Source organism: Sylvia atricapilla, chromosome 2, assembly GCF_009819655.1.
Source record: "Sylvia atricapilla isolate bSylAtr1 chromosome 2, bSylAtr1.pri, whole genome shotgun sequence".
Classification (NCBI taxonomy): domain Eukaryota; kingdom Metazoa; phylum Chordata; class Aves; order Passeriformes; family Sylviidae; genus Sylvia; species Sylvia atricapilla.
This window is the reverse complement of record NC_089141.1, coordinates 87,350,387-87,372,654: the sequence shown is the minus strand read 5'-3', so window position 1 is coordinate 87,372,654 and position 22,268 is coordinate 87,350,387. Positions and strand designations below refer to the sequence as shown.

The 22,268-nt window shown below is 37.0% G+C and overlaps 1 protein-coding gene across 4 annotated transcripts in view; it reads right to left on the bottom strand.

Moving 5' to 3' along the window:
- Positions 1-22,268, bottom strand: part of NCK2 (NCK adaptor protein 2) — an 84,898-nt gene that overhangs the window by 5,766 nt on the left and 56,864 nt on the right. For 2 of the 4 annotated variants that reach the window (XM_066313711.1, XM_066313712.1), the window contains one exon: positions 4,978-5,699. In XM_066313711.1, coding sequence (XP_066169808.1) covers positions 4,978-5,699 — 722 coding nt within the window. Of the gene's footprint in view, positions 1-4,977; positions 5,700-6,928; positions 7,067-8,342; positions 8,498-22,268 lie in introns of those variants that run through there. The other 2 variants (XM_066313714.1, XM_066313715.1) reach the window with 2 other exon arrangements.

Here is a 22,268-nt window from a genome sequence, read left to right as displayed (position 1 = left end):
AAAAACCTAACTTGAAGTTAAATCAATTCCTAAACCAAAAAATTAAAGATTACCTCTAATGCACCAGTTCAGGTGTAGTAGTAGTTTGAATTGTTTTTTATTCCTTTATTTTAACACATCTTTATCTAGAGATGACCATGAGCTAGCTGGTGCCTATAGCATATGGAAAACAAAAGGTAGAAAGTTGTTTCTTTATTTCTTTAGTGAGGAATTGAATGATCTTAAAAAAAAGAAAAAAAATTTGAAAACTACCATGAAAACAAGTGATAAAGCAATATAAGGAAGAACAAGTGAAACAGGAAAAACAGAGTTCTCTCTTCACACTCTCAATTTGAGAATGAAATGATAATTTTATAATCTATAAATGGCAAGGTTGTGAAAAACAGCTCCCTCTGAAAGTCTTTTACTGATCCTGTAACTTCTTTCAAATTTTCCTTTTCAATCCAATTTCATTTGCCAATGTCCTTCCTCCAAGAAAGTTATTCTCATGCAGTCATTATTCAAACTATTCCAGACCCTTTGAACTCCCATCAGTGAACCTGTCCTGGGGATCCCCAACTCCTTCCACTTTCATACCCAAGTTTTCCCTCACTTCTCCTTTTACTCAGTCACCCAGCCAAAAAACTCAAAGTCATAGCTCAAAGATCCACGGTCAGGCTGGAAAGAGCCATCTTGGAGAGTTAATTCCTTTCTCTACCCCTTCTGTTTCATTTGGATATAACCAAATATCATTCTCCTCTCTATGTAATGTTCATGTTCCAAAATCAGTATTACACAGGTCAGAAACACGAACTGGTGTCACTGATCTTCAACTGCAGCTCTAATAAGATTTCTGTTCTTCCATTTAAAAAAAGCCACTAGGATATTTCTTTATGCCTGATTTCAATGAAAAACTTTATCCTCATGTCTGCTGTACTTATCAATCACTGCATGTCACAGAACATGACCAATGTTCACTTAAACAGTTGCCAGATGTCATTGCTTCTGTCCAACAGTTGCAGGATTAAAACCCCAGTGTCTCGGAAAAGGAGACACTCAGAATGCTACGGAATTAGCATCTCAAAAAACCCCACAAATTCTCAATCCCTGTCTCCTCCCTCCATTGTCATTGCTAGACAAACAGAGAAGCTAAATATGACCCCACAAAAAACTGACAAATCCAGTCGTACCTACAAGCCTCAGCATCATTTTAATACACCTAAAATCACCAGGATCATCCTAAAACTATACCCTGCAACTCTGTTTAGGATGGGTTACTGTAAATTGAATGCTGTGACACTACCACCACAAGGTAGTCATTACTTCCTAACGAATAACTGCTCCTGAAATCATCCAAAAATTTGCATAGCTCACTCATAATCTGAGAAAAATAACACCACCTCTGCTTTGTGAGAAGACCTCATAGGACTACTAAGCACTGGTGTTCACCTGATCACCAGTTTTGCACCCACAAGCAGAGGACTGCAAGGGGCCCACAAGTTCTGACAGAAGCTCCCTTTGAAGTTTAAGGGTGTCTGCAGCAAAAGTTCTGCTCTGAAGCCACAGGTGAGATACCCCTGCTTCCTGTTAGCTACAAGTACTAGTGAGCACACTCGTTTTCTGGTGTGAATCTGAACAAAACAACCCTCTCCCACCCCAATTTGCTTCTATACTCAGTGAAATCAGAGATCTTCAAAGCACGATGATCACCCACCCAACCAAGACCACCAGTACCAGCTAAGACCTGTTTATCTTGGGTTAGGAACTACACAAAGAGACCAAGAATCTGACAGCTGAAGAGCCTGCAATCCAAAAAGTGGCTCTACAGAAAACTGCATAGGTTAAATCTGCGCTTTTTTCATTGTTTTGTTACTTAAATGAGACAAACTGCAAGTTTCATCAACCTAGTAGCCCGCACTGGAAAGAACAATTAGTTAGCAGTACTTCTAACTAGGCACGTGCCCAGTTCTTTTAGATCTCCAATACTAAGGTGACATTACTTAGGTATAACACACTTGGCAAAAATGTTATCAGTAGGTAACTGTGCCTGTTACATAAACTATTGGCTTAAATGGTTCAAACAAGTTTATGGTTCTAATAATAGTATTTCGTAATTAATGAAGATAATCAGGCTCCTAGCTACCTTACAGAGTTCATCTCAGGTTATTCTCCTCTATGGTAGCATCCTGTAGACTTAAGTGTTACTGAAGAGAATATTTTTGGCTAAAGGAATCTAGCTGTAAGACAAACATCTGGTAAGTAAAACCTAGAGAAATATTGTAAAATCTTGCAGCTACTAACACTGGAAATGGAAAAACATGACAGTCTCATCAAGCAAATACAGTGTAATACAAACTATCACTTATCCAAGGTGAGCTTTTAGTAGCTCAGTAACAAGAGCAAGATTGAAACTATGGAAAACTTTTCTGCAGACCAATTTTTGTAATTGTGGTGATGGAAGGCTACAGAAAACTCTAAAACAGGTCAAAAATCAGACCCAGGATTAGCAGCATGACCTACAGTTTCATCTATGGGCCTTTCTGGAAAGGAATAACCCCTGCATCTGCAACTTTAATAGGTGAGTTAACAACACATTGTAGTGGAAAGTGCTGGTCTGATGGTCAGATGAGCAAATCAGAGAGCTGACAACTTGGCTCTGCTCAGTCTGTTCTCTCTAATCAAGACCATCTGCTCAGATTGTAAAGACACTCCTGGTGACTTTTAGCCACAGCATGAACAACCTCTGTAGTCACATGTGTGAAATACAGCAACTGTCAGAAATTTTGAGTTATTGCTAAAGTCTTTCTTTATTCCATACATATTAAGTTTGAAATAGATTTTTACGATCCATTTCTCAGTGCTATCAAGTATGCCCATTCACTTATTATATCACTTGTGGCACTCCAGGGAAAAAAGCCTAGCAATTCCCAGTGCTTTATAATTCACATATATAAACGCATTATATGATGGAATGATACATAAAGATTAGGGCAGACGAAAGTCTGAGATGCAGTAAATTATTTCTTTAAACCTCTAATAAATATTTCTTTAAACCTCTAATAAATAATTATTTCTTTAAAACTCTAATAAAAACCTAAAACTCTCATGCAGTACTAATACAAGAGAGGCATTTACACGAATACCTACAATTTTCTCATTGCTAAAAATAGTCTCAAATACAGGGTTTGCAAGACCAGAGAGTACAAAAAGAAGGAAGAAAGGTAAGTTCCTCAATTCAGTGCTTTTCTTTTTCCTGCAGGTGTGCAAAAAACTTGCTGTGATATGAACTGGATAAATTTTCTGTTATCCCACTAAGTGTTAGATGCTAGAAATAGTTTGAAGACCACATTCTGAATGAATCTTTTTGTACTCCAAAGCAATGATTTCTCCAACAACAATGCAGGCAGAAAGTTTGAAACTGCTTTGAATACAAGGATTTAGTGTTATAATGTCATATTAAATTAAAAGGTTACTGTGCTCTTTCAAGGTAGTTCGTTTACTCTAAAGATAGAGGCAGACTCGTAGCAAAAAAACCCAAGCCATAGGATAGTGGTCACTGTGACACGTCATGCACAATAGGTAAGCATTTTTGTATTTTAAGTAATGTATTAATTTTCAAACTGTCCTTCTGGCACTTTCCCAAGAGATAAAAGGAAATTCATAGCTACAGTCTCAAGATAAATCACCATCAGCCTCTAGATCTGAAAGTGGGCTTCTACCTGCTGGACAGATACACCAAGAATCCACCATATGCAGAATGCCCACATCAGACAGGATGTTGACAGAAAAGGAATGTTGGGGGAAAAAAGAGCAACTACTGTAATTTAATGATTACAGTGGTTTTCTACATTTCAAGAGACTGTGTGTCCCACATCAGTCTTTTCTTGACTAAACAAACTTGATTCCTCTCAGCCTCTGTAAATCAGTCATGATTTCTAAATTCCTATTTTTCTTCCTATCTTCCTCTAGTTTACCTTTATTTAATCTTCAATTTTTTCCTGTTCCTCCTGTGCTTTATTTGCATTTGCCTCTGTTTAGTGATTACAATTAAGCAGAAATAGGAATTCAATAACACACAGCTTCAAAGAAAGGGTAGTTTAATGGCTATAATGCTTTTTGCAGAGCAAATTCATCAAGGTGCCTGAAATTTAATCAGACAATACTGTCTTCAGATAAAAATATCTGTGACTGTTACAAAATTGCACTTTGTCAATTTTGTCAATGTTATGTATGATATAAAATTAAAATCTGTCACTTTTTCAAAATCACAGTAGAAGGATAATTACATTTTAGTGCTTTAACTGTGAATTCTCTGGTCTCAGCATACATGAAAGTTCTTTCAGCTGATTTTTAAATCTGAATTTTCAGAATTACATGAATCATAATCAAAATTATTCAGATCCCTCTGATGTCATCAAGGCTCAATTTTCAGGGCATATGAGCTGCTGACTTGGCCCTCTCTGTTGTATATAACAATCTTAACTAGATATAATAATAACTTTACCTTATTACAATCTAAATGATCTGAGTAACTCAAAAGTACATGAAAATGGGATTTTAATTACTAAAGAAACTATGTAATTATTCAATTAAAAGCAGAACAGAACTGACCAATGCAAAGATACTATTTGAAAATAGCTTTAAGATTAAATCAATGACCAAATCTTCAATCAACTAGAATTATTTTATCTTGTAGTGCTTTAAATTTGAGGACTGCATAAGAAACATACGAAAAGCCAAATGGAAACCTGAAATATTTACTTGATTGTCCGCTAACTTAAAAAACCCCTGGATAATAGAGACCACAGCTGTTAAATTTTAGTGTAAATGTCGCTGCATTTCACTGACAGACCAATTCTCACAAGCAGGGAGGGTGCTGGTTGGTAATGCCAAAGCCCTGCTCGCTTCTTTAAGGATAAAAGACAGGAATCTGTTAAGTGCCGTGCTTGCTAACCCATGCATGGGGGGTTACAAACCTGCAGGCCGAGCACCACTTACCGAAGATTCACTATCTCTAACAAGGAAATCTCCTTCCACTCCCCTTTCGTTCAGGGCACACTCTGCTTGGTGCCGGGTAACGTTCCCGTAATACCACTCTCTTCCAGCAAATCGTCCGGTAGAAGATGGTCCCGTGTAGCTTATCTGAGGTGGATGGGAAGTGTTCATGGAAGGACCATCACTAATGATTACTACATAGTTTTTAGGAACAAGACCAATTTGACCTCTGGAATTTTTACATTTCCACCATTCTGGGTCATTTTCTGGCTTTTCAATGACTTCCATCGTTTCTCCTTTTTCAAAATTGAGCTCTTCCTCTGTCACCGAGCTGAATGGGTACAGTGTCTGAACGATGTGGAGTACTTTGGCGCCCTGGCCATTACTCATGGAAGCGCCTTTCCTTAGGCTGAGAAAGCTGGGTGAATCTGCAGTTGCCTCCTCAACCTCCTCTACCACATAGTTCGAAGGGAACCAGCCGATCTGTCCATTGTAGCTACCTCTCCACCAGCCATCGCTGCACTTCTCCATGACAATCACTCGGGACCCTTTAACGAGGGACAGCTCGTCCTCCCTCTCGGCAACGTAGGCAAACTTCACGTAGGCGGGAATGTTCAGATCGTAGATCCGGTCGGCGCTGCTGCCGTTGGAAGGGTATTCGGCGTCTGTGCTGGGAGTGGGGGAGGCGTCTCTCGCGCTCGTCTTTCTCTTGGTTTTTCCCAAGCCTGTTAAAGACAGAAATGTAAAGTGGTCACTTGGAATGCCTGCTCCCAGACTGTAAAAGCTGGATGTGGTGACATGCTGTAGCCTCCCTCACTTCAACAACACTGCTAAATGGAGATCTCTTCTGTAACACTACATAGTCAGGAAATAGCAACACCTTTAAGAGATTCTCATTAACGTCCAGCTGATGCACCATTAGGTAAAGAGCAATCTGTGTTATGATTTCTATTCTCAGAAGTAGTAGAGTTTAAACATGCTTAAACACAGTGATTTCTTCACTAGGAGAACAGCTGATCACTGAAACATTTCTTGAGCTTGCTGTTATGTATCTTTAAATTCCAGCCAAATGACCATGCCTTTTAATTTTTCAGATTACTTCAACTTGGCTCAAACAAAAAGTGAAAGAAAACCTACAAAAATTAACAAGCACAGAAATAAAACCTAAAGTTCCTCTGCAGATTGTATTGTTCTCTTTGCTTTGGCAGTACCCAGGCAGAGACAGCTGCAATTCCTTCCATCTGCAATTCCCCTTCCGAAACCCACACCTCTTTCACCTACATTTCATCACGTACTGTAACAGCAGAAACCTGATGATGAGGAAGACCATTTGCATATGTTTCCCTATAATCTGTAAATTCTGATGCCCTGTCATGGCTTTAATTATAGTGTTAAATACAACGTACAGAAGAAACAACAATAACATTGAACACATTTTTTTTTTTTAAATTAAGACAAACCATACTAATGTGTCCGTTTAAATATAGAAAAACTGCACAACACACTTGGTGTACTTTTCAAACATTTGCAGCAACCCTTGCTTAAGCTTATGTATAAACAAAATGACAAATAAAGTGAACAAGTAGCACTTTCTTGTGAAATTCTGAAATTATAAAATTTCTGAAAAACAAAAGATTATGTCTCAGTATAGCACAACCAAGCAACACCCAAAATGTCATGCAAAGGACAGAAAACAAAACCATCACAGAAATAGGAGTACTTTTCTCCATACCCCTAGAGCCTGGGTAGCAGATGAGAGATTTAGTTGAGACACAATAGCACTCATGCTGATTATGCAATACTTAATGGAAGGAATATAAATAAAGGTACTTTGTTTTTCCTTCTTCAAATAATCTGAAATAAGGAAATGCATGCTATTTCGTTTTTAACAATTCAGGCCCTTTCAATCAGCCACTGCTAAAGTGTGTTTTAATATATTTAGATATATATGTACTTGCATATCTAGTGGGCATTTTCAGCAAAGCTGTTTGTTCACCACAAAACTTCATGCTTATTTCAGAGTTATCTGTACAGCACAGACTAACACTGCATAACAATGCTGCAGGGATCACTGCCTAGAAGGGTTAAATACATTAATACATGGTCTTATGGTCTCAGAAGACGGCAGAAAATTCTGATGATCCTAAAGTGTTTCCTGACCTTCCCCAGCAGGGCCTTGTTTCCTGCTGGAGCCTGCTACATCCTAATGTCATTCTAAGTACATCACTTCAGCCAGGAGCCAGTGGCTGCACTTTCAGGCAAAATGAGGGAGGCAGCTTATTGTACTAGGGGAGACAATCACAGGAAAAGAGTGTACAAGCGAGTACTAATCAGAAGCTGGGCAGGCTCTGATCTCTGCCAAGACTGGAAATTTTCATCAGTTTAGAGATCATTTTTAACCAAAAAGACAAGGATGTTTCAGAACTAACGAGCATTAAATTACAGTGATATAAACAAACACAACTTAAGGGTCGTTCTGTTAAGAAAAGGGGGAAATTACTTGTTATAAATTCATGGAAAACAAGCAACTGTATTTCAATGGATTCACTCTACATAAAGCCCTCCACTGAGACTGAACCTTCCAGATTAAAAACTTAGGCTTTTATCGGCTCACTAATGAAGATACACAGTTCACTTCTTGGAATTACAGCAAAGGAACTAATGAAAAAAGCAGTAGATGGTGAAGTAGCTGGCCTAACTAGTTGAAGCTCAGAGCACAGAGATAACTGTGGGAATTCAGGATGTAATGTGACAAGAAAACGCTATAAACTTAAGAATCTAGAGAAAAAACTGTTGACAAACAGGTAAAACCCCAAAATTTCTCAAAAAAACCTTCTGAAATCTGATAAAGGTATCTAAATATTTAGGGAAAAGTTATCATTCAAGCACTTTCTTTCATTGGGAGTTTCATAATTCCCTCCTTTTTAACAGACCTTCCAACGGTGCATCTGACATTTCAAATGCTGCTTCCTATCATGCCCATTTAACATAAATTATTATAAATCAGGTGGGAAAAACTCCAAAAGAAACAGAAAAGTTTCTAGTTTCTATGAATAAAGACTACTAGAGTTCTTCAGTTTAAGCTTAACATTTCATGTGAACAAACTTTTTAAGGCTGACAGCATGGTAATGATTAACCTTTTGCAATAGCAGCAATGTACACCAAAGACTTTCCAGTTGGTTTGACCAAAGGAACAAACTATGCAGAGACCCATCTGCAGTCAGGCACAGCACAGAGCATGCACATTATCTAAGAATCATTTTTTATGTGAGGCTGCAACATTCATAACTCTGTCCATGACTGAGGAGGAAACAAGTTGTTCCATGAGCAGAATGAAGGAAATCTGTTCCTGTTTTTCTCTTTATACCTCCTGCTGAGTTATTCCTCCTCTTCCTCCCGTATCTCCTGCAGGATTCACAGTAAGACTCCCTACTGCTTTCACATTCCCAGGTCCTTCTCGTATCTCTAGTTCTCACTGCAATCTCCAAAATGCCTGCAAAGCAAACTCCATCTCCCATTGGTGCTGCCCTCCTCCCTACCTCTGTTGGGCTGGCCAGCCAAGTACAGTGCCTGGTGCCCCACTGCCTTTCAGCCCTGCCTGGACTGAGCAAAGAGCTAGGGCTGCTCTGCCTTCTTCTCCAGTGAGAGACACCAGCAATGACTCTCCCAGGCACAGACCTGGAAAAAACTAGTTGATCTCTGCCCGTCTGTCAAGACTGCCTAAAATTGGCAGTTATCAAGGATGGACAGATGGACGGACTATGACAGCTGATTGTGACAGCATGACTGGTGTAAGCTTCATTTCCTTAGGAAAGTCTAAAAATACAGTGTAGTGGGATGGCTCATCAGCTAAGCAAGAATAAAGTTAGGACAACCATAAACTTTTTATATGTATCTATAACAAAAAACACAACTCCATTAAAAAAAAGAAAAGTACAATCCACATGAGTCATCTCTACAAGAGTAAAGCACCACTATTCTACTAACAGAAATGTTCACTTACTATTCTTCATAAGGGGATCCCTATTATGTCTGAACAGAATGAAACCCATATAAAGGATTTAATGGAAAACAAAACATTCAAGCACTTTTGGAGTCCCATGTACAAAACTTGAATATACTTGCAATTCCAGGCATAGTTTTAGCATGTTTCACTGTCTTTGTTCTAATGGAAATCTATCTACTAATCTATCTACCTACTACAACTGTACTTTTCCTATTCTGACTCACTGGTTACAGTTCATCTGTAACAGAAATAGCTGTTGTAAGGAGTAATCTAAAGCAAGAGGCTAACTTTCAAGTGAGAAGTGTGGAAGGAAAAGAAGCATTGCAAAGCAGCAAAGAGCCTGTTTTGTTACTGCAATTTGTAGGAAGTAACACCACTCAGTCTACAAGTAAACCACAATTACTTCATTTTTACTCATATAAATACATTGTCAGGTGATATAAGCTGGTATTATTCTTAGGATATATTACTGAGACCAAAAAAGAAGAAAAAGAACCAACTGGTTAGCAACATTTCCCAAGAAGGACCCACTATAAATCCTCCTCCTCTCAGCAGTGAAAGAAATCCTCTGGCCTCTAGCCTGGTTAGTCCTAGGGAAACCAGAAACGTGCCTGTCACATCACTACGTGCTGTCCTTCCTTTCCTAGCTCAGCTGCAGCTCTAAAGAATAGCTTGTTTTTTGAGCAGCAGGCTGAAGACCAGTTTCCTATGAATTTGCTTCCTGTCACTTAAGTTTCCATCGTGCAAGCACCCCTTCATTACCAGCTTGTCCTTGAGACAGCCTTTCCATTGTACCTATAAGGTCCCCAAGCTTGTACTCCAATTCCCTCTCCTCATAGCATTTCCAGCCTTCCCACCTCATCCTCCTTTGACCTCCCTAGGAAATGTCTTGAGCTCCCCCAAGCCCCAAAGCTCAAAGTGGTGGAATCTCCCTCTGGTTGTTCTCCTCTGGCCCGATGCTGGGACAGTGCCAGTTCCCCTACCCCTACGTGTGTCCCTTGCCCTGCTGGCCACACTCCTGGGCTGAACCTTGGCTGCTGCCAGCACAGAGGCCCCAGCCGCTCAGCCTTCTCCTGCTAAAAACAAAAGGATTCCTCTCTCTTCTGCCTTCTGTGATGTCACTGAAACAGGGCTGCAGAGCTACAGCCTCTATGAAAATTGGTTCATAGGATAAACAACTTCAGCTATATTTAAAACATGATCTTAAAACATACCTTATCAAATACATACATAACACTTGCATAGAAAGGGTTTTTTTGCCACTAGTATAAGTTGTATTCCATTTGCTAATTATGGTTTAATATTCCACAATACCTTTACTAGAAAAAGCCTATTTACAAAACAGAGAACTTCCTAATTTTACAATGTTTTATTTGACAAATCATTCCATTCCTGCAAGCTGGTATCCTGTCTGAAATGATGAGTGACCACATTTTGTATTTTAACTGCATTTGACCATTCCCAGAGATAAAAAAAACATCTCCACAGGCTTATCTATACTCACAGTTAAGTTCTGCTTAAGAATAACATGAACCAAACATTAAAGGTATTTGCAAAATTCTCTAGCACCCCCTTCCTAAGACTACTCACTAAATTTTTAAAATTTTGTATGTAGCTCAACTTTAGACTAAATACAGCTGCATTTCTTTTTCGAAGCAATTTTAAGTGACTTTTTTTAAAGTTGATTTGCTATTACTGTCTTTTGATTTGATATTACTGTTTTTTCTATTTTCCCTCTTCCATATACAAAAAACATTATTCAGACCAATGACAATTTCTGAGATATTGATGGCAAGACCAAACACTACTAAAAACAACAGATACAACTCCTCCAGAATCCTCCAGCTTCTTATTCAAGTATCAATAACAATTAAGAAAGGACACTCTTCTCCAAAAGTGACCTTTAAACTAGAGAATACACTGCAAAACCAACAAAAATGTCTCAATACAACTGAGTTCTGAAAACTACTTCCTCTTTAAGGGACTAGAGTTCTATTAAATGTTGTTCTTCAAATATCCTGTATCAGTGTTGGAGAAGCCAGTTTTAAGCCTAAATATGCAGCTGGAAATAAAAAAAATGGATCCTGTTGAGTAAAGCTGTTAGTTCTCCCCATGGCAATTAGGAAGCCAACTATTTGTACATTTCCATCTATTGCCATATTTACATATCTTAATAGATTTTCTAATCATAACAAGTCAGAGCTAATTTTTCTATAATGTATTCAAACCTTTATGTTTGAAATTAGTTTTTGATCAGTTATATATTACTACAAAGCTGTCAATTGGCAAAAAAGTAACTTGAGCAAGATAAGAGTCACTAAAGAGAGAGCTTCAATTACTAGTGCATCCAATACCAACAGGTACTCTCTTTCATAGTCTATTTACAAATACATCAAGTTTTTTTTCTCAATTAAAAACCTAAAATATGCTGCATCACCTAACCAAAACACAGAAAATGATACTAGAGATAAAAAGGACACATGTACACACCCACAACTCTCACACAGGCTGTCAAAGCACGGGTTTTAAACTTAGCATGAATTTTGAAAATTTATTTATGAGAAGAAAATTAATTTAAAAAAAGATCCTTCATGAGAAATACGAATTACCCAGTAACTAAATTTTAAAATATATTACTGACCATTACTCTCTGATTAAAAACAGAAAAAAACCCAAAAAATCCCCCCAAACAAAAAAAAATCCCAAAACAATTCAAGCAAAAAAACCCATTCAAAAACCAACCAACCAAACAAAAAAAACCCCACCCCAAACAAAACAAACAAAAAACACAACAACAACAACAAAAAAATCCAAACAACAAAGCAATAAATTGTGAAATTTTTCATACTAATTTTAATGCATTTTAATTTAGGCACCCTTCCTCTAGAGTAAAATGCTTTTAACAGTACCACTTGCTTTACGGTTATAAAAAAGCCTAAAAGAACCCCATAAAGTCACAGAAGCCACATAAAGAACATAAGTACAGTACAATTTTAATGGAAATATTTTAATTTCAAACAATTTTTATAGCAATGGGTTTCATTCTTTAAAAATAACCCCATTACAATTCAAACTGAAACAAAGAACTTTCGAGTGCTGAAAATTTTAACCTTATTATATTCTAAAACATCAACTTCCATTGAAGAGCTGAAAGATTCAAGATAAACAAGTTTGAGGCTGGTAAATTTGAGGAAGTCAAACAAATTATCTAGGAGAACTCCCAATATAAATATCCAGAGGAAAAAAAATAATTGCTGCTAATTTCAGAGTTACATAAAAAGTTAAGAAATAAATTTCAGCTGAAATTCAGATATGTTTCAGTTTCCATAAACATTAAATCAAATTTTACAGAACAGCTCTCCTTGTTTTAAAAATCTTCAAAGAAAAGGCAACCAGATATTTTCATTCAATTTACTAATCCAGTATTTTCTGTTAAATGCAACAGAAACAAGCAAATCTCTCAAAATTCGTTTTTACTTATAAGTAATATTTCTTCAACATTTTAGCCAATTTTCCCTTAAGATACTTAAATTTATTTTTATTGTGTATTCTAACAAAACTGCAATTCCACCTGACTTCATACAGAGACAGCTAAAAACAATGATCTTTTCTTGTTTAACAAATAAGTTATTCATCTCTAAATATTACGACAATGAATTATATTGCATATTAATGCATACATTTAATAAGAGTGCAAAGTGTACAGTGGCTGGTTTAAAATGAACTAAAAATTGTATTAAGAGACAAGCAATTAACTTTTCAAGAAAATTCTTCAGAAAAAAAGCCCACCATAATGCAATGTAAATTAACTAATTCATCCACTCAGTACAGAGCTAAACACAACTTCTTGTCAACTGGAATATTCAAATCAGACATTCACGTAGTTCTGTGTTATTTATCATTGCTTTTATTATTTCAAATTAACTTGTCTTTGCTTCTTTATTACTAAGGAATTCAGCATACCGAAGTTTCTTCTGTTACACAGAAAGAAAAACCAAACATTTCTGCACATTTTCAGACTGCAACCTCCCACTTCTTCTCCTCCTCCACCTACACGTACAGTTTCCAAGAAAATGTTCAAAGGCTAAGATCCATATGGGATAGTTAGTGTTTCAGAAGCAACATATCCATCAACAGCACTTTTTAAAGGACACTGCTATAAATTCCAGAAATCTTCAACTCCATTAGTGATACAAAAATGATGCTTTACAGCTCAATTAATGACTTTTTCTATCTGCTCTAAGAAGCTCAATATCAAAAAAAAAGCCACACCAGAACAAATCAGAAAATGGAAACTCTTCTCTAAATGTCAAAGTGAAACTCTGACATTTCAACAACCAAGCTACTTTATCACTGCTTTTCAAATACAGGAAAAAGCAGTGTCAAAGTTTTCCATGCATCAAACACTATTCGGTCTGGAGGCTTCTGTAAAGAAATCAACAACTATATTAAAAACAACTATTGCATTAATTCCTGTAATTTACACTGTGCTACACACATGCCTATTTGTGATTAGGAAAGATACACTCAAATTCCAGTACCAGAGTCTTCTGTACCCAGAGCATTTTAGAGCAAAAGGTTACAATTATAAAGATGTAATACAGGGACATATGTGAATAGAGACAAACACATGATCTAGAGGCTTCCATAAATTGCCTCATGTATGTTCTTACCCTAGTGGCAAAATCAAGTGGAAGACTCAGTAGGTAAATTTAAATGGTCTTGAGATCTAAAATCTTCTATATAACAGGAAAATAGAAGGCATATAAAATGAATGGGGTTTCTCAAGACCTACCATTCCTATTTCTCTCTACATATTTAAACTGAAACTTGCTTGCTTTAAATCCGCAGTCTCTGCTTTCCAACACAAATAAAAATATTTCCACCTGATTTTTAATCTTATAAATGACACTATCTTGATTTTGAAAGATATCCCAATATGAGAATTTATCCAGCAATACCTTAAATCTAAGGCAGCCCTATAATTCTAAGAACATATCTATAAAGTGTGGGGAGAAGGCACAGTAGCCATGTAGGATTTCCCACTGCTTTCTGTTCCCTTGATGTAGAGAAGAAAATCTACACTGTTTTGCCTCCTTCAGAAACACTAACAGGATATTGACAAAGAAATCACTAATATGAATGAGATGCTCCAAACTGTCTACCTCAATGCATACTCCTGTCCCTCAGGAAGTATATTATAGCTTATCTTCCCTCTCCCCTTCTAGCACTTGGTGAAAAGATGATTTATATTTAGCTATCTCACATTTACATGAAATAAAAGAGGTGCACAGGACAGCTCAGGATACAAATTTGACTTCCCAACACTAACCCACTCAATTAAAAAGAAATTGGGGAAAAAAAAACCCCACAAGTACAACGCAGACTATACTGAATGCAAGACAACAACCCTCCAATTTAAAGACCTTTCCAAATAACCAAGATGGAATTATTCTGTTTTAAACACATGTAACTACAGTTCTTAATCATTTCACCTCTCGTATTACTCTCAGTTCTGTATTTGAAAAGCAAAGATGTGATAGATGGAGACTGAAGTTTGGATCACCAAGCCCAAACCTGAACAGAGAAACTACAAAGCACCAATTATACAGCCCCTTAACTCAAAGAAATGCTTTAGAAGACAATGATGCAAATACTGACTAAAGGGAAGTACCTCAGCATCAAAAAGCTCAAGACAGTCCCTCCTGACAGTACAACAGTCCTTTGACCTTACTGTGTTTGACTCCAGTTGACCCATACCAACACCTAGCAAAACGTAAAGCCTTAGTAATTCTACCATATGGCCCAAATGCTTGTATTATACTACACTAATGTTTTCCAACATTAAATAAGTGTTACAAGAAAACACAAGATGTTTTATTACATTTTCTCTTTATAAACCTCAAAAATCCTTAGAAGCCTGCCATTGATACTGCAGTTTTTTTGCAGTTTGCTAACTCCAAAAGGGGAAAGCTAAGTATCATCTTTCCTGTACCTAACTTTCTTTCTGAATTTAAATGCACATAGTTTTATTAATCAAGGGCTCTCAGGTTATTTGCAGTTACATACACAAAACCAGGCCTCTCTGTCTCTGAAGGGGAAGTAACAGGATGAAATGGCTCGCTTAACAAAACAGCCCATCTCCTCTGAGGTTTAGTCCTCACAGCCAAAACACAAAACCCCAGGACTCACACACAAACCAGAACAATTTCTTCTGTAGATTTAAACTCAATAACTATAGAGTAATAGTAAAGTAATATATTTATCTCCTCTTCTGAAGAACAATTTACTGAATGAACAATTTAAAAAATCGTACAGGTTGGTTAGTAAACTGGTAGAGCCCATATACAAGAAGAATGACATTTCCATCACATCAAAATACTTTTTTCCTTTCTTTTTGCTTTCATTTTCCATTCCTTTTATTTACGAAATCCCAAAGACTGCAAACAGGAGTGATGGCAATGGTTGCATGCAATTCAGACAGTCTACAGCCTAAATCAACTTCTAGTGCAAAATACAGCGACAAATAGTCATCTATTAGAAAGAGCACCCTTAAAAGTCCATCTGTCCAAGCTGACCAGCCATTAAGAAAGGTGTCCATCCAAAAGAACTTGCTGAGACCACAAAAATAACTTCCTAGTAAACAATCACATTCACCACTGAAGCAACTCTCAGAAAAAGCCATCTGTGCTGGAACCTTTCCCCCTAAAACAACGGAGGGGGCATTCTCTCCAGCTTTGTGCTTTATGCCTACATACACTCAACGCATGTCAATTCCTGTTTTATGGAAAGACTCCGCAAAACAAACCACTTTTGAGACTCAGAAAATAGAAGGAAACCTTTCCTTACATATTCTAAGACAAAACACAGTTTCTTTTGGCGTGAATGCTAATTTACAAATTCTGTTTGCATGGTATGAGAATATATCAGAGAATAGTCGCCTATTCGAAAAACCTGAGAAACGGAATGCAATGGAAGCCAAGTGGAAATGAGCAGAGAAAAAGAAACAAATTAATACTTAAAAAATACCCTGGAATATTAAAACTCAAGACAGTTTAAGGCCACAAAAAGAAAAAAGAAAAAGAGATCCATCCAGTAATATCAAAAGAACTACTTACATATTGAAGGAAATAGCCACATCTGAAGGAAAAGAACTCCCCAATGATTCTAAGGTGGGAGAAAGAACAGCAGCTGCCACCTATGTATTGAAAAATCTCTTGTCCTTTGAGTCACTGTAATTCCTTGGAAAATGGTGTCCCTCAGAGTACATACAGGGGTATTGATTTTTGCCAGTTACCTTAGTTGGGTCTTTAGAATGGTGACCCAGCTCCATACATCAAACAAGGTACACAATACCTCTAACACCTCAGCTACTGCCCTCTGTTTCTTCCCTCTGCTCCCAGCTTCACGTCCTAGGACATGAAGCCAAGGGGGATGACAGTATGCAGAGCACACAAATACATGTACCCCTATAAATGTGTGCCTATGGAAAAAGCCCTACCCAGGCAGATGGGTGCAATGCAATGTAGTGACTCACACTACAGCCCCAGTTCTGCTGCCTCAGCCAACTTCAGTTCTCCTAGGAACCCGAGGGAAAGGAAGAAAGAAGGGAACACTATGTAAGGAAACCAGTACAATACAATATGGAAAAAAACCCATACTCTATTTTCACTGGTTCAGAAGAAGAGACATAATTAGCAGAATGATTAAAGTATTTTATTCTATGTAAAAAAATGAAACATCAAAAGAGTTGAGGGTTCAGACAAAAACTTTTAATGCTAAGAAAGTAAAAGATTGCCTCCACAGCTGGAACAGGGTGTAGGAAGAGCTATCGGCAATAGAGTCCCTCTTTTTAACAGTGAGCTCTGAAACTACCTTGGGAGCTAATTTTTGGGCTTGCTCTAAGGCCAGACATTACAGGTTAAAACATAACTGGCTCAGAGAGGGGCAAAAACAAGGGTACTCCAAGGTGACAATTGAGGGAAATAATACCAAAGACATCAATACACACAGGCACACTGACTTAAGGTGATCCTTTTATCTTTTCACACATAATTATGAATAAAATAAAGGCTCATTCTTTGATCTGTAAATGTCAATGTACCTCCAAGCACACACAGACATTCTGCATGGGAAAGGGGGAAAAAAGCATACCTATTAGATAAAATTTCTAATACAATGAACCAATTTATTTATTCAGTATAGATTAAAAATAGGAGGATTTCTTTATTCCTTCAGCCTTGCAATATTTTACTGCAACCATCACAGCAGAAAAATCTGCCTGAAAGGTAGCACACATCATGGTTTCCATTATATATTTGTTTTCAATTCTTGAAGCAGCACATTCTTTAAATTATCTACTCCAATAAAGCTAAAATTTCAACAGAATACTATCCAATTGTAAACTGAAAAAAAGCAAACTCCTGAACCATTACAAGCTAGCACTGCAACAAGCTTCAGGTTCTGCATTCACTGCTGCTTTTGGCTTTTCACTTTGGAGCAGGTAATGGGCCTGGTACATACATACATACATACATCCAGCAGAGAAACTCTTATCAAGCAATGAAAGAAGCATTATTCTGTACCATGAGTTCTCCAGAATATTCACAGAAATTCTTTGCTTCCAGCTCTTTAAAAGGAATGAAGTTTGTGTTTCATTTTCATTGGGGATTTTTGTTGCGGTTTTGTTTGTTTGTTTGTTTTGCATTAGTCTGCTCTGCAACTTCAAATTTTTTCCTTCTCAAGCAGATGTTTCTTTAGAAATTACAACATGGTATTATTTACAAAGTCTGATTTTAGTTCCACCTAGCAGAGACATGGATTCCTTTAATGCTACTTTCAGTTAACACAGTTGATAGGCATATTAAAATTATTTAAATGTTTGCGAGTGTACAACAGGTCTAAAACCATAAAGTCTGGAGTTTGTTTTGCATCCTAGATACACATTCTAACATTTTATAATAACACTAATTCAAAATCAGTATTTTTTTGCAATTATGTATCTAATCGATAGTGAGAAGGCAGACCCTACTCTGTCATCAGCATGTTCTTATGTAATTTTTCATATGCAAAACTACTGCTATTATGTCTCCATATCTTCAAAGATCATCAATAAAGTAAAAATGGCTACTTTACTAAGTCTAGGTTTTAATGATGATTTTGAGGCAGATATATTACCAGAAAGTATCAAAGTATTTCAATAATATATTACACTAATCATCTGCCTCCACTCCAGTGGCATCAGCACTGCCAGCACCTAATTCATGTGCTCTAGATGGGAATGGAAGAAATCTCTCCCCTGTGTTTGAAATCATTGTGAACATCTCCCATTTCTCCTTTCTCAGCAATCTATGTAATCACAATCATCTATTATTACCATGAACAAGGAAGAAATGCAATTGTTCCAGTTTATTTCCACCCCGAAACTAAAGACAGCACACCTAAAAGCAGTTCCCATTGCTGCTCTCACTACCACAAAACACCATGTTCTCCTCAATTCCATCACTGGTGAAGAGTCACCACCGTTGCCACACTGTCTCACAAACAAACATACTTACTTTGAACAATGCAACTACAAAGCAGGATGAAGCACAGCAGAGAAAGTGCTTCTGTTGACCAAATTCGACCATGAAATGAGCTATTCTAGGATTCTAGGAAATTGAGCAAGAATTTGTGCTGTGTATAAACATTTCCTCTAGTTCCTCTCCCTAAATTTGAACTTAAATTTCCTTATTCAATCCTCCAAGAGGCATGACAGACACGCCACTACTGTCATGCACACAATTTTCTGACAAGCTAGAAAGCTTCAAAACAACCATAAGTGACACAGAAAAAATACCTAATTTTTGCTGAATTTCTATGAGGGGACTGATTTTATCACTAACTTCAGCTAGAGATGTTTGACTAAACAAAAACTTCATATAACTCCTTCTTAGGAATTTTTATGTGATAAATAATCTGACAAGTAGCTATGTACTTTAAGAAGCTATTTATTTTTTAAAATCAACTGTATTAAATGCTGTTTTTTGAAGGGAAAGACTAGCATTTCTTACAGGTCTGTGACAAACAAGGCCAAAAACACTGGGAAATCGAAGTCCTAAAGAGATTAGAAGAACTTCTGTTTGTCTTGTAGGGTAGAGCTGCTTTTATTAACATGAGCTATTAAGGCTTAAGAGGCTGTGCTATTCAACAATATACTTATCATACAGTGATACCCTAATTATTTTTATTTCCACCATTCTTTCATTCTGTAGCAAATTTTATACCCTTATGGTGTCCAGAAAAGACTAGAAATGGAAATAACTAATTAAGAACTATCAGAAATATTTTCAAACTGGTACTACGATTTATTACCAATTTAATGTGTTTTCTGTGATCTTGCAGATGAGGCTCAGAGGGGTCACTGATAAACAAGCAAATTCATCAAGCAAAGAGTACTGAAGAATCAATTTAGTGCTCTGACTGTGCCAAAAATACTGTGCATACTTCTTACATTACCCTTTTAAAAATTAGTGGGGAAGAACTGGAAAATAGTCAGCTAAAACACATAACGTTAGAGTTCTATAAGTAACTTCCACAAGTAGAAGACTTCAGTAATCAAATTTCAATATTTAAAATTTAGAAGCAATCTGATGAATGTCAAAATACCACCTTATACAATTAAATCTACCACCCATATCATACCAAAATCAGATCACTAAGATAGTTTTAAATAAAAAAGTCCTCAAAAAAAGCCCCACAAAACCCCCAAACAGAAGAAAACACCCCCCCCCAAAAAAAAACAAACAAAAAAAACCCCACCAACCAAACCCCCCCCCACAAACCAAAAACCCAACCAACCAAAACAGCCAATAACACACACACCAGAACTTAAACATTGATAACTTATGGAGAAAGATTTCATAGCCATGTTATACAGAACTATGATGTTAATTGTTTAAATCTGAGTTGAAATATTTGTATGTAAGAAGGAAGTACACCAAGCCTCTTAACCAACAGTAATGAGGAACAGTTTTCCATTACAAAAAAAAATTGCATTAAAGAATGACCAATTCCTCATTTCTGCTTCTTACTAGGCAGTGACTCTGCAAAGAAAAGAGATAACTTCCCAGTCAATTTCCAAATGAGCACTGAGAAAATGGTACTAAGTAGCTCTCAAATGGAGAAGTTGTAGGTTATATGAAGTTATAAATATGAAAAAAACCCCAACATTTTCATAAAAAAAACTGGGGAGAGGAGAGAGAGAGATAAAATTGTTGATTCCTGGCAGCGTCAGTATATATCGCATTCAGGGACTGCTCTGCAGATCTCTGCAGACTGACCCAGGTAGACATACACCACAGGGGTTGATAAACACAGGAAATACTCCTGGATGCTCATAACACTTCTGAAATTACCTGCTAGGAACACTGATGTAAGCAAGGACTGGCTTCTCAACATTACACCTCACTTGGCAATTCTTACATTCTGAATCTGGCATACTCAGTGAATTAAAACTAAAAAGTTGCTGAAAAGTTTTGCGGACTTCCAGGAGCTTAATAAAGGAATCGTTTTAAAAGTCTCTCATGCAACCCAAACGCATTCATGAAATATTACCAAGATTACTGTTACTTGCCATCACCACCAAAACTCATCAGTTTCTATTGTTCCTGCAGATTTGCAAACTCCTCTCCTGTATTCTTAGTGTCCAGTCTCCTTTTCAATACACATTTTGATAAACCTTTTTCTTTTGCAGGGCACCTATTCAAAAACCCACACCAAGAGTAAAAATGTCCTCAAGGTTTCTTATCTAGTTGTTCACTAAACGGAACAAGACCAGAAACCTCTATGAAAAGCCTATATGCAGTGCTGGCTGTGAAGCAAAAGCAGTAACATTCAGAAAATCATGGATTCCCATGAAAATGGCACCCTGCTGCTGGATCACACGCTTCAGTCACTCATGGCACGCTGCTGCCTGGGGAGTTGTGCTGCTGCCAGGAAAATGACTTGCAAAGGGACGGAAAAAATGTAGAAGTTTTATTTTGAGTACACAAACAACTGACTTCTCAGTTATTTTGGCTTCCTTCAGATAAGGTTTCTGTTTGGCATGACAGAGATGAGCCAGCAGGCATAGATCATCTTTGCTGCAGAAGGGGAAACCCGTGGAGTTGCACTCAGAGGCAGCTCTGGGGGTGGTGCTGGCAAACACCCACTCCAACCAAATGGATATGGGAATTCCTTTCCACCCCCCCAGCACATGGGAAGAATTATATTACAGAAAATTACAGTTTAAAAGATGCTGGAGGTCTCTTGCTTAGTAAGACATGCAAAATGTATAGAAAATACACCCCCTGCAAAAGAAAGGAAACTATTTTAAACTTTGTTATAATGAATGAAGATGAAATTTTAATCACAGGCATGGAAGCTGGCTTTTGCCTTAAGAATAGTAGTAATTACCAGATTTCATTCAATATGAGCAAACAGAAGACAGCAATTTGAAATGGCCAAATTACCATTAACTTTTTACTTGCAGTATCACTCAGTTCAGACAAAAAAGGGAATGAGAAGATGAATCATTTAAAATACTCAATAGGTGGCCTCTACACTATATTTCCATAATTAAAACTAGGCTATTGTAGCTGAGTACTCATTAGACTTCACTCAAGAAAGAGATTTAAGAAGGCACAAGTAGTATATATCAAACAGAAAAATGACAAAATCAGGCATCCATCAGTTGAAGAATTACAAGACTCAAAGTTTCTCCAAGTAATTTAAGGAAAGTTAAAAGTTACGGAAAATTCCCTGATATAAGGACTAAAAGATGACACAACAGAACAGAGTAAGCCCTTAAAAAGGCAAAGACAAAGTGAATGGCGTAGAAATGGATATTGTTTTGTAGAAAGGCATAGGATGATTCTAAAGCATCTCTTCAGAAATTACTGGGGGTCATTTGAGATTTTGGGTGAGCTGTTTTTCAGTCGACAAGGAACTGATTTAATGAACATATGCTAAACAAGCATTATTCAGCATTTTAAAAAGTACCCAACACATTTAGGAGAGCTGTCTCTGAACACATTTTATTTGATGTTTTTTTCAAAAAATGCCAAAATAAAATGGAAATTGAAGAAGCCTTAAGACATTGCTAAAATTGGGCGGATATTTTAAAACATCAAGCTGTCTATTCTAGGTACCCATATGTCCATTAACCTTCCACCAACTGTGGGCCAAAAAAATAGTAAAGTTGATAGGACTCTATTAATAAAATATTCAAGGGTTGAGATATAATTAATGACAGTCAACAGTTCTGGG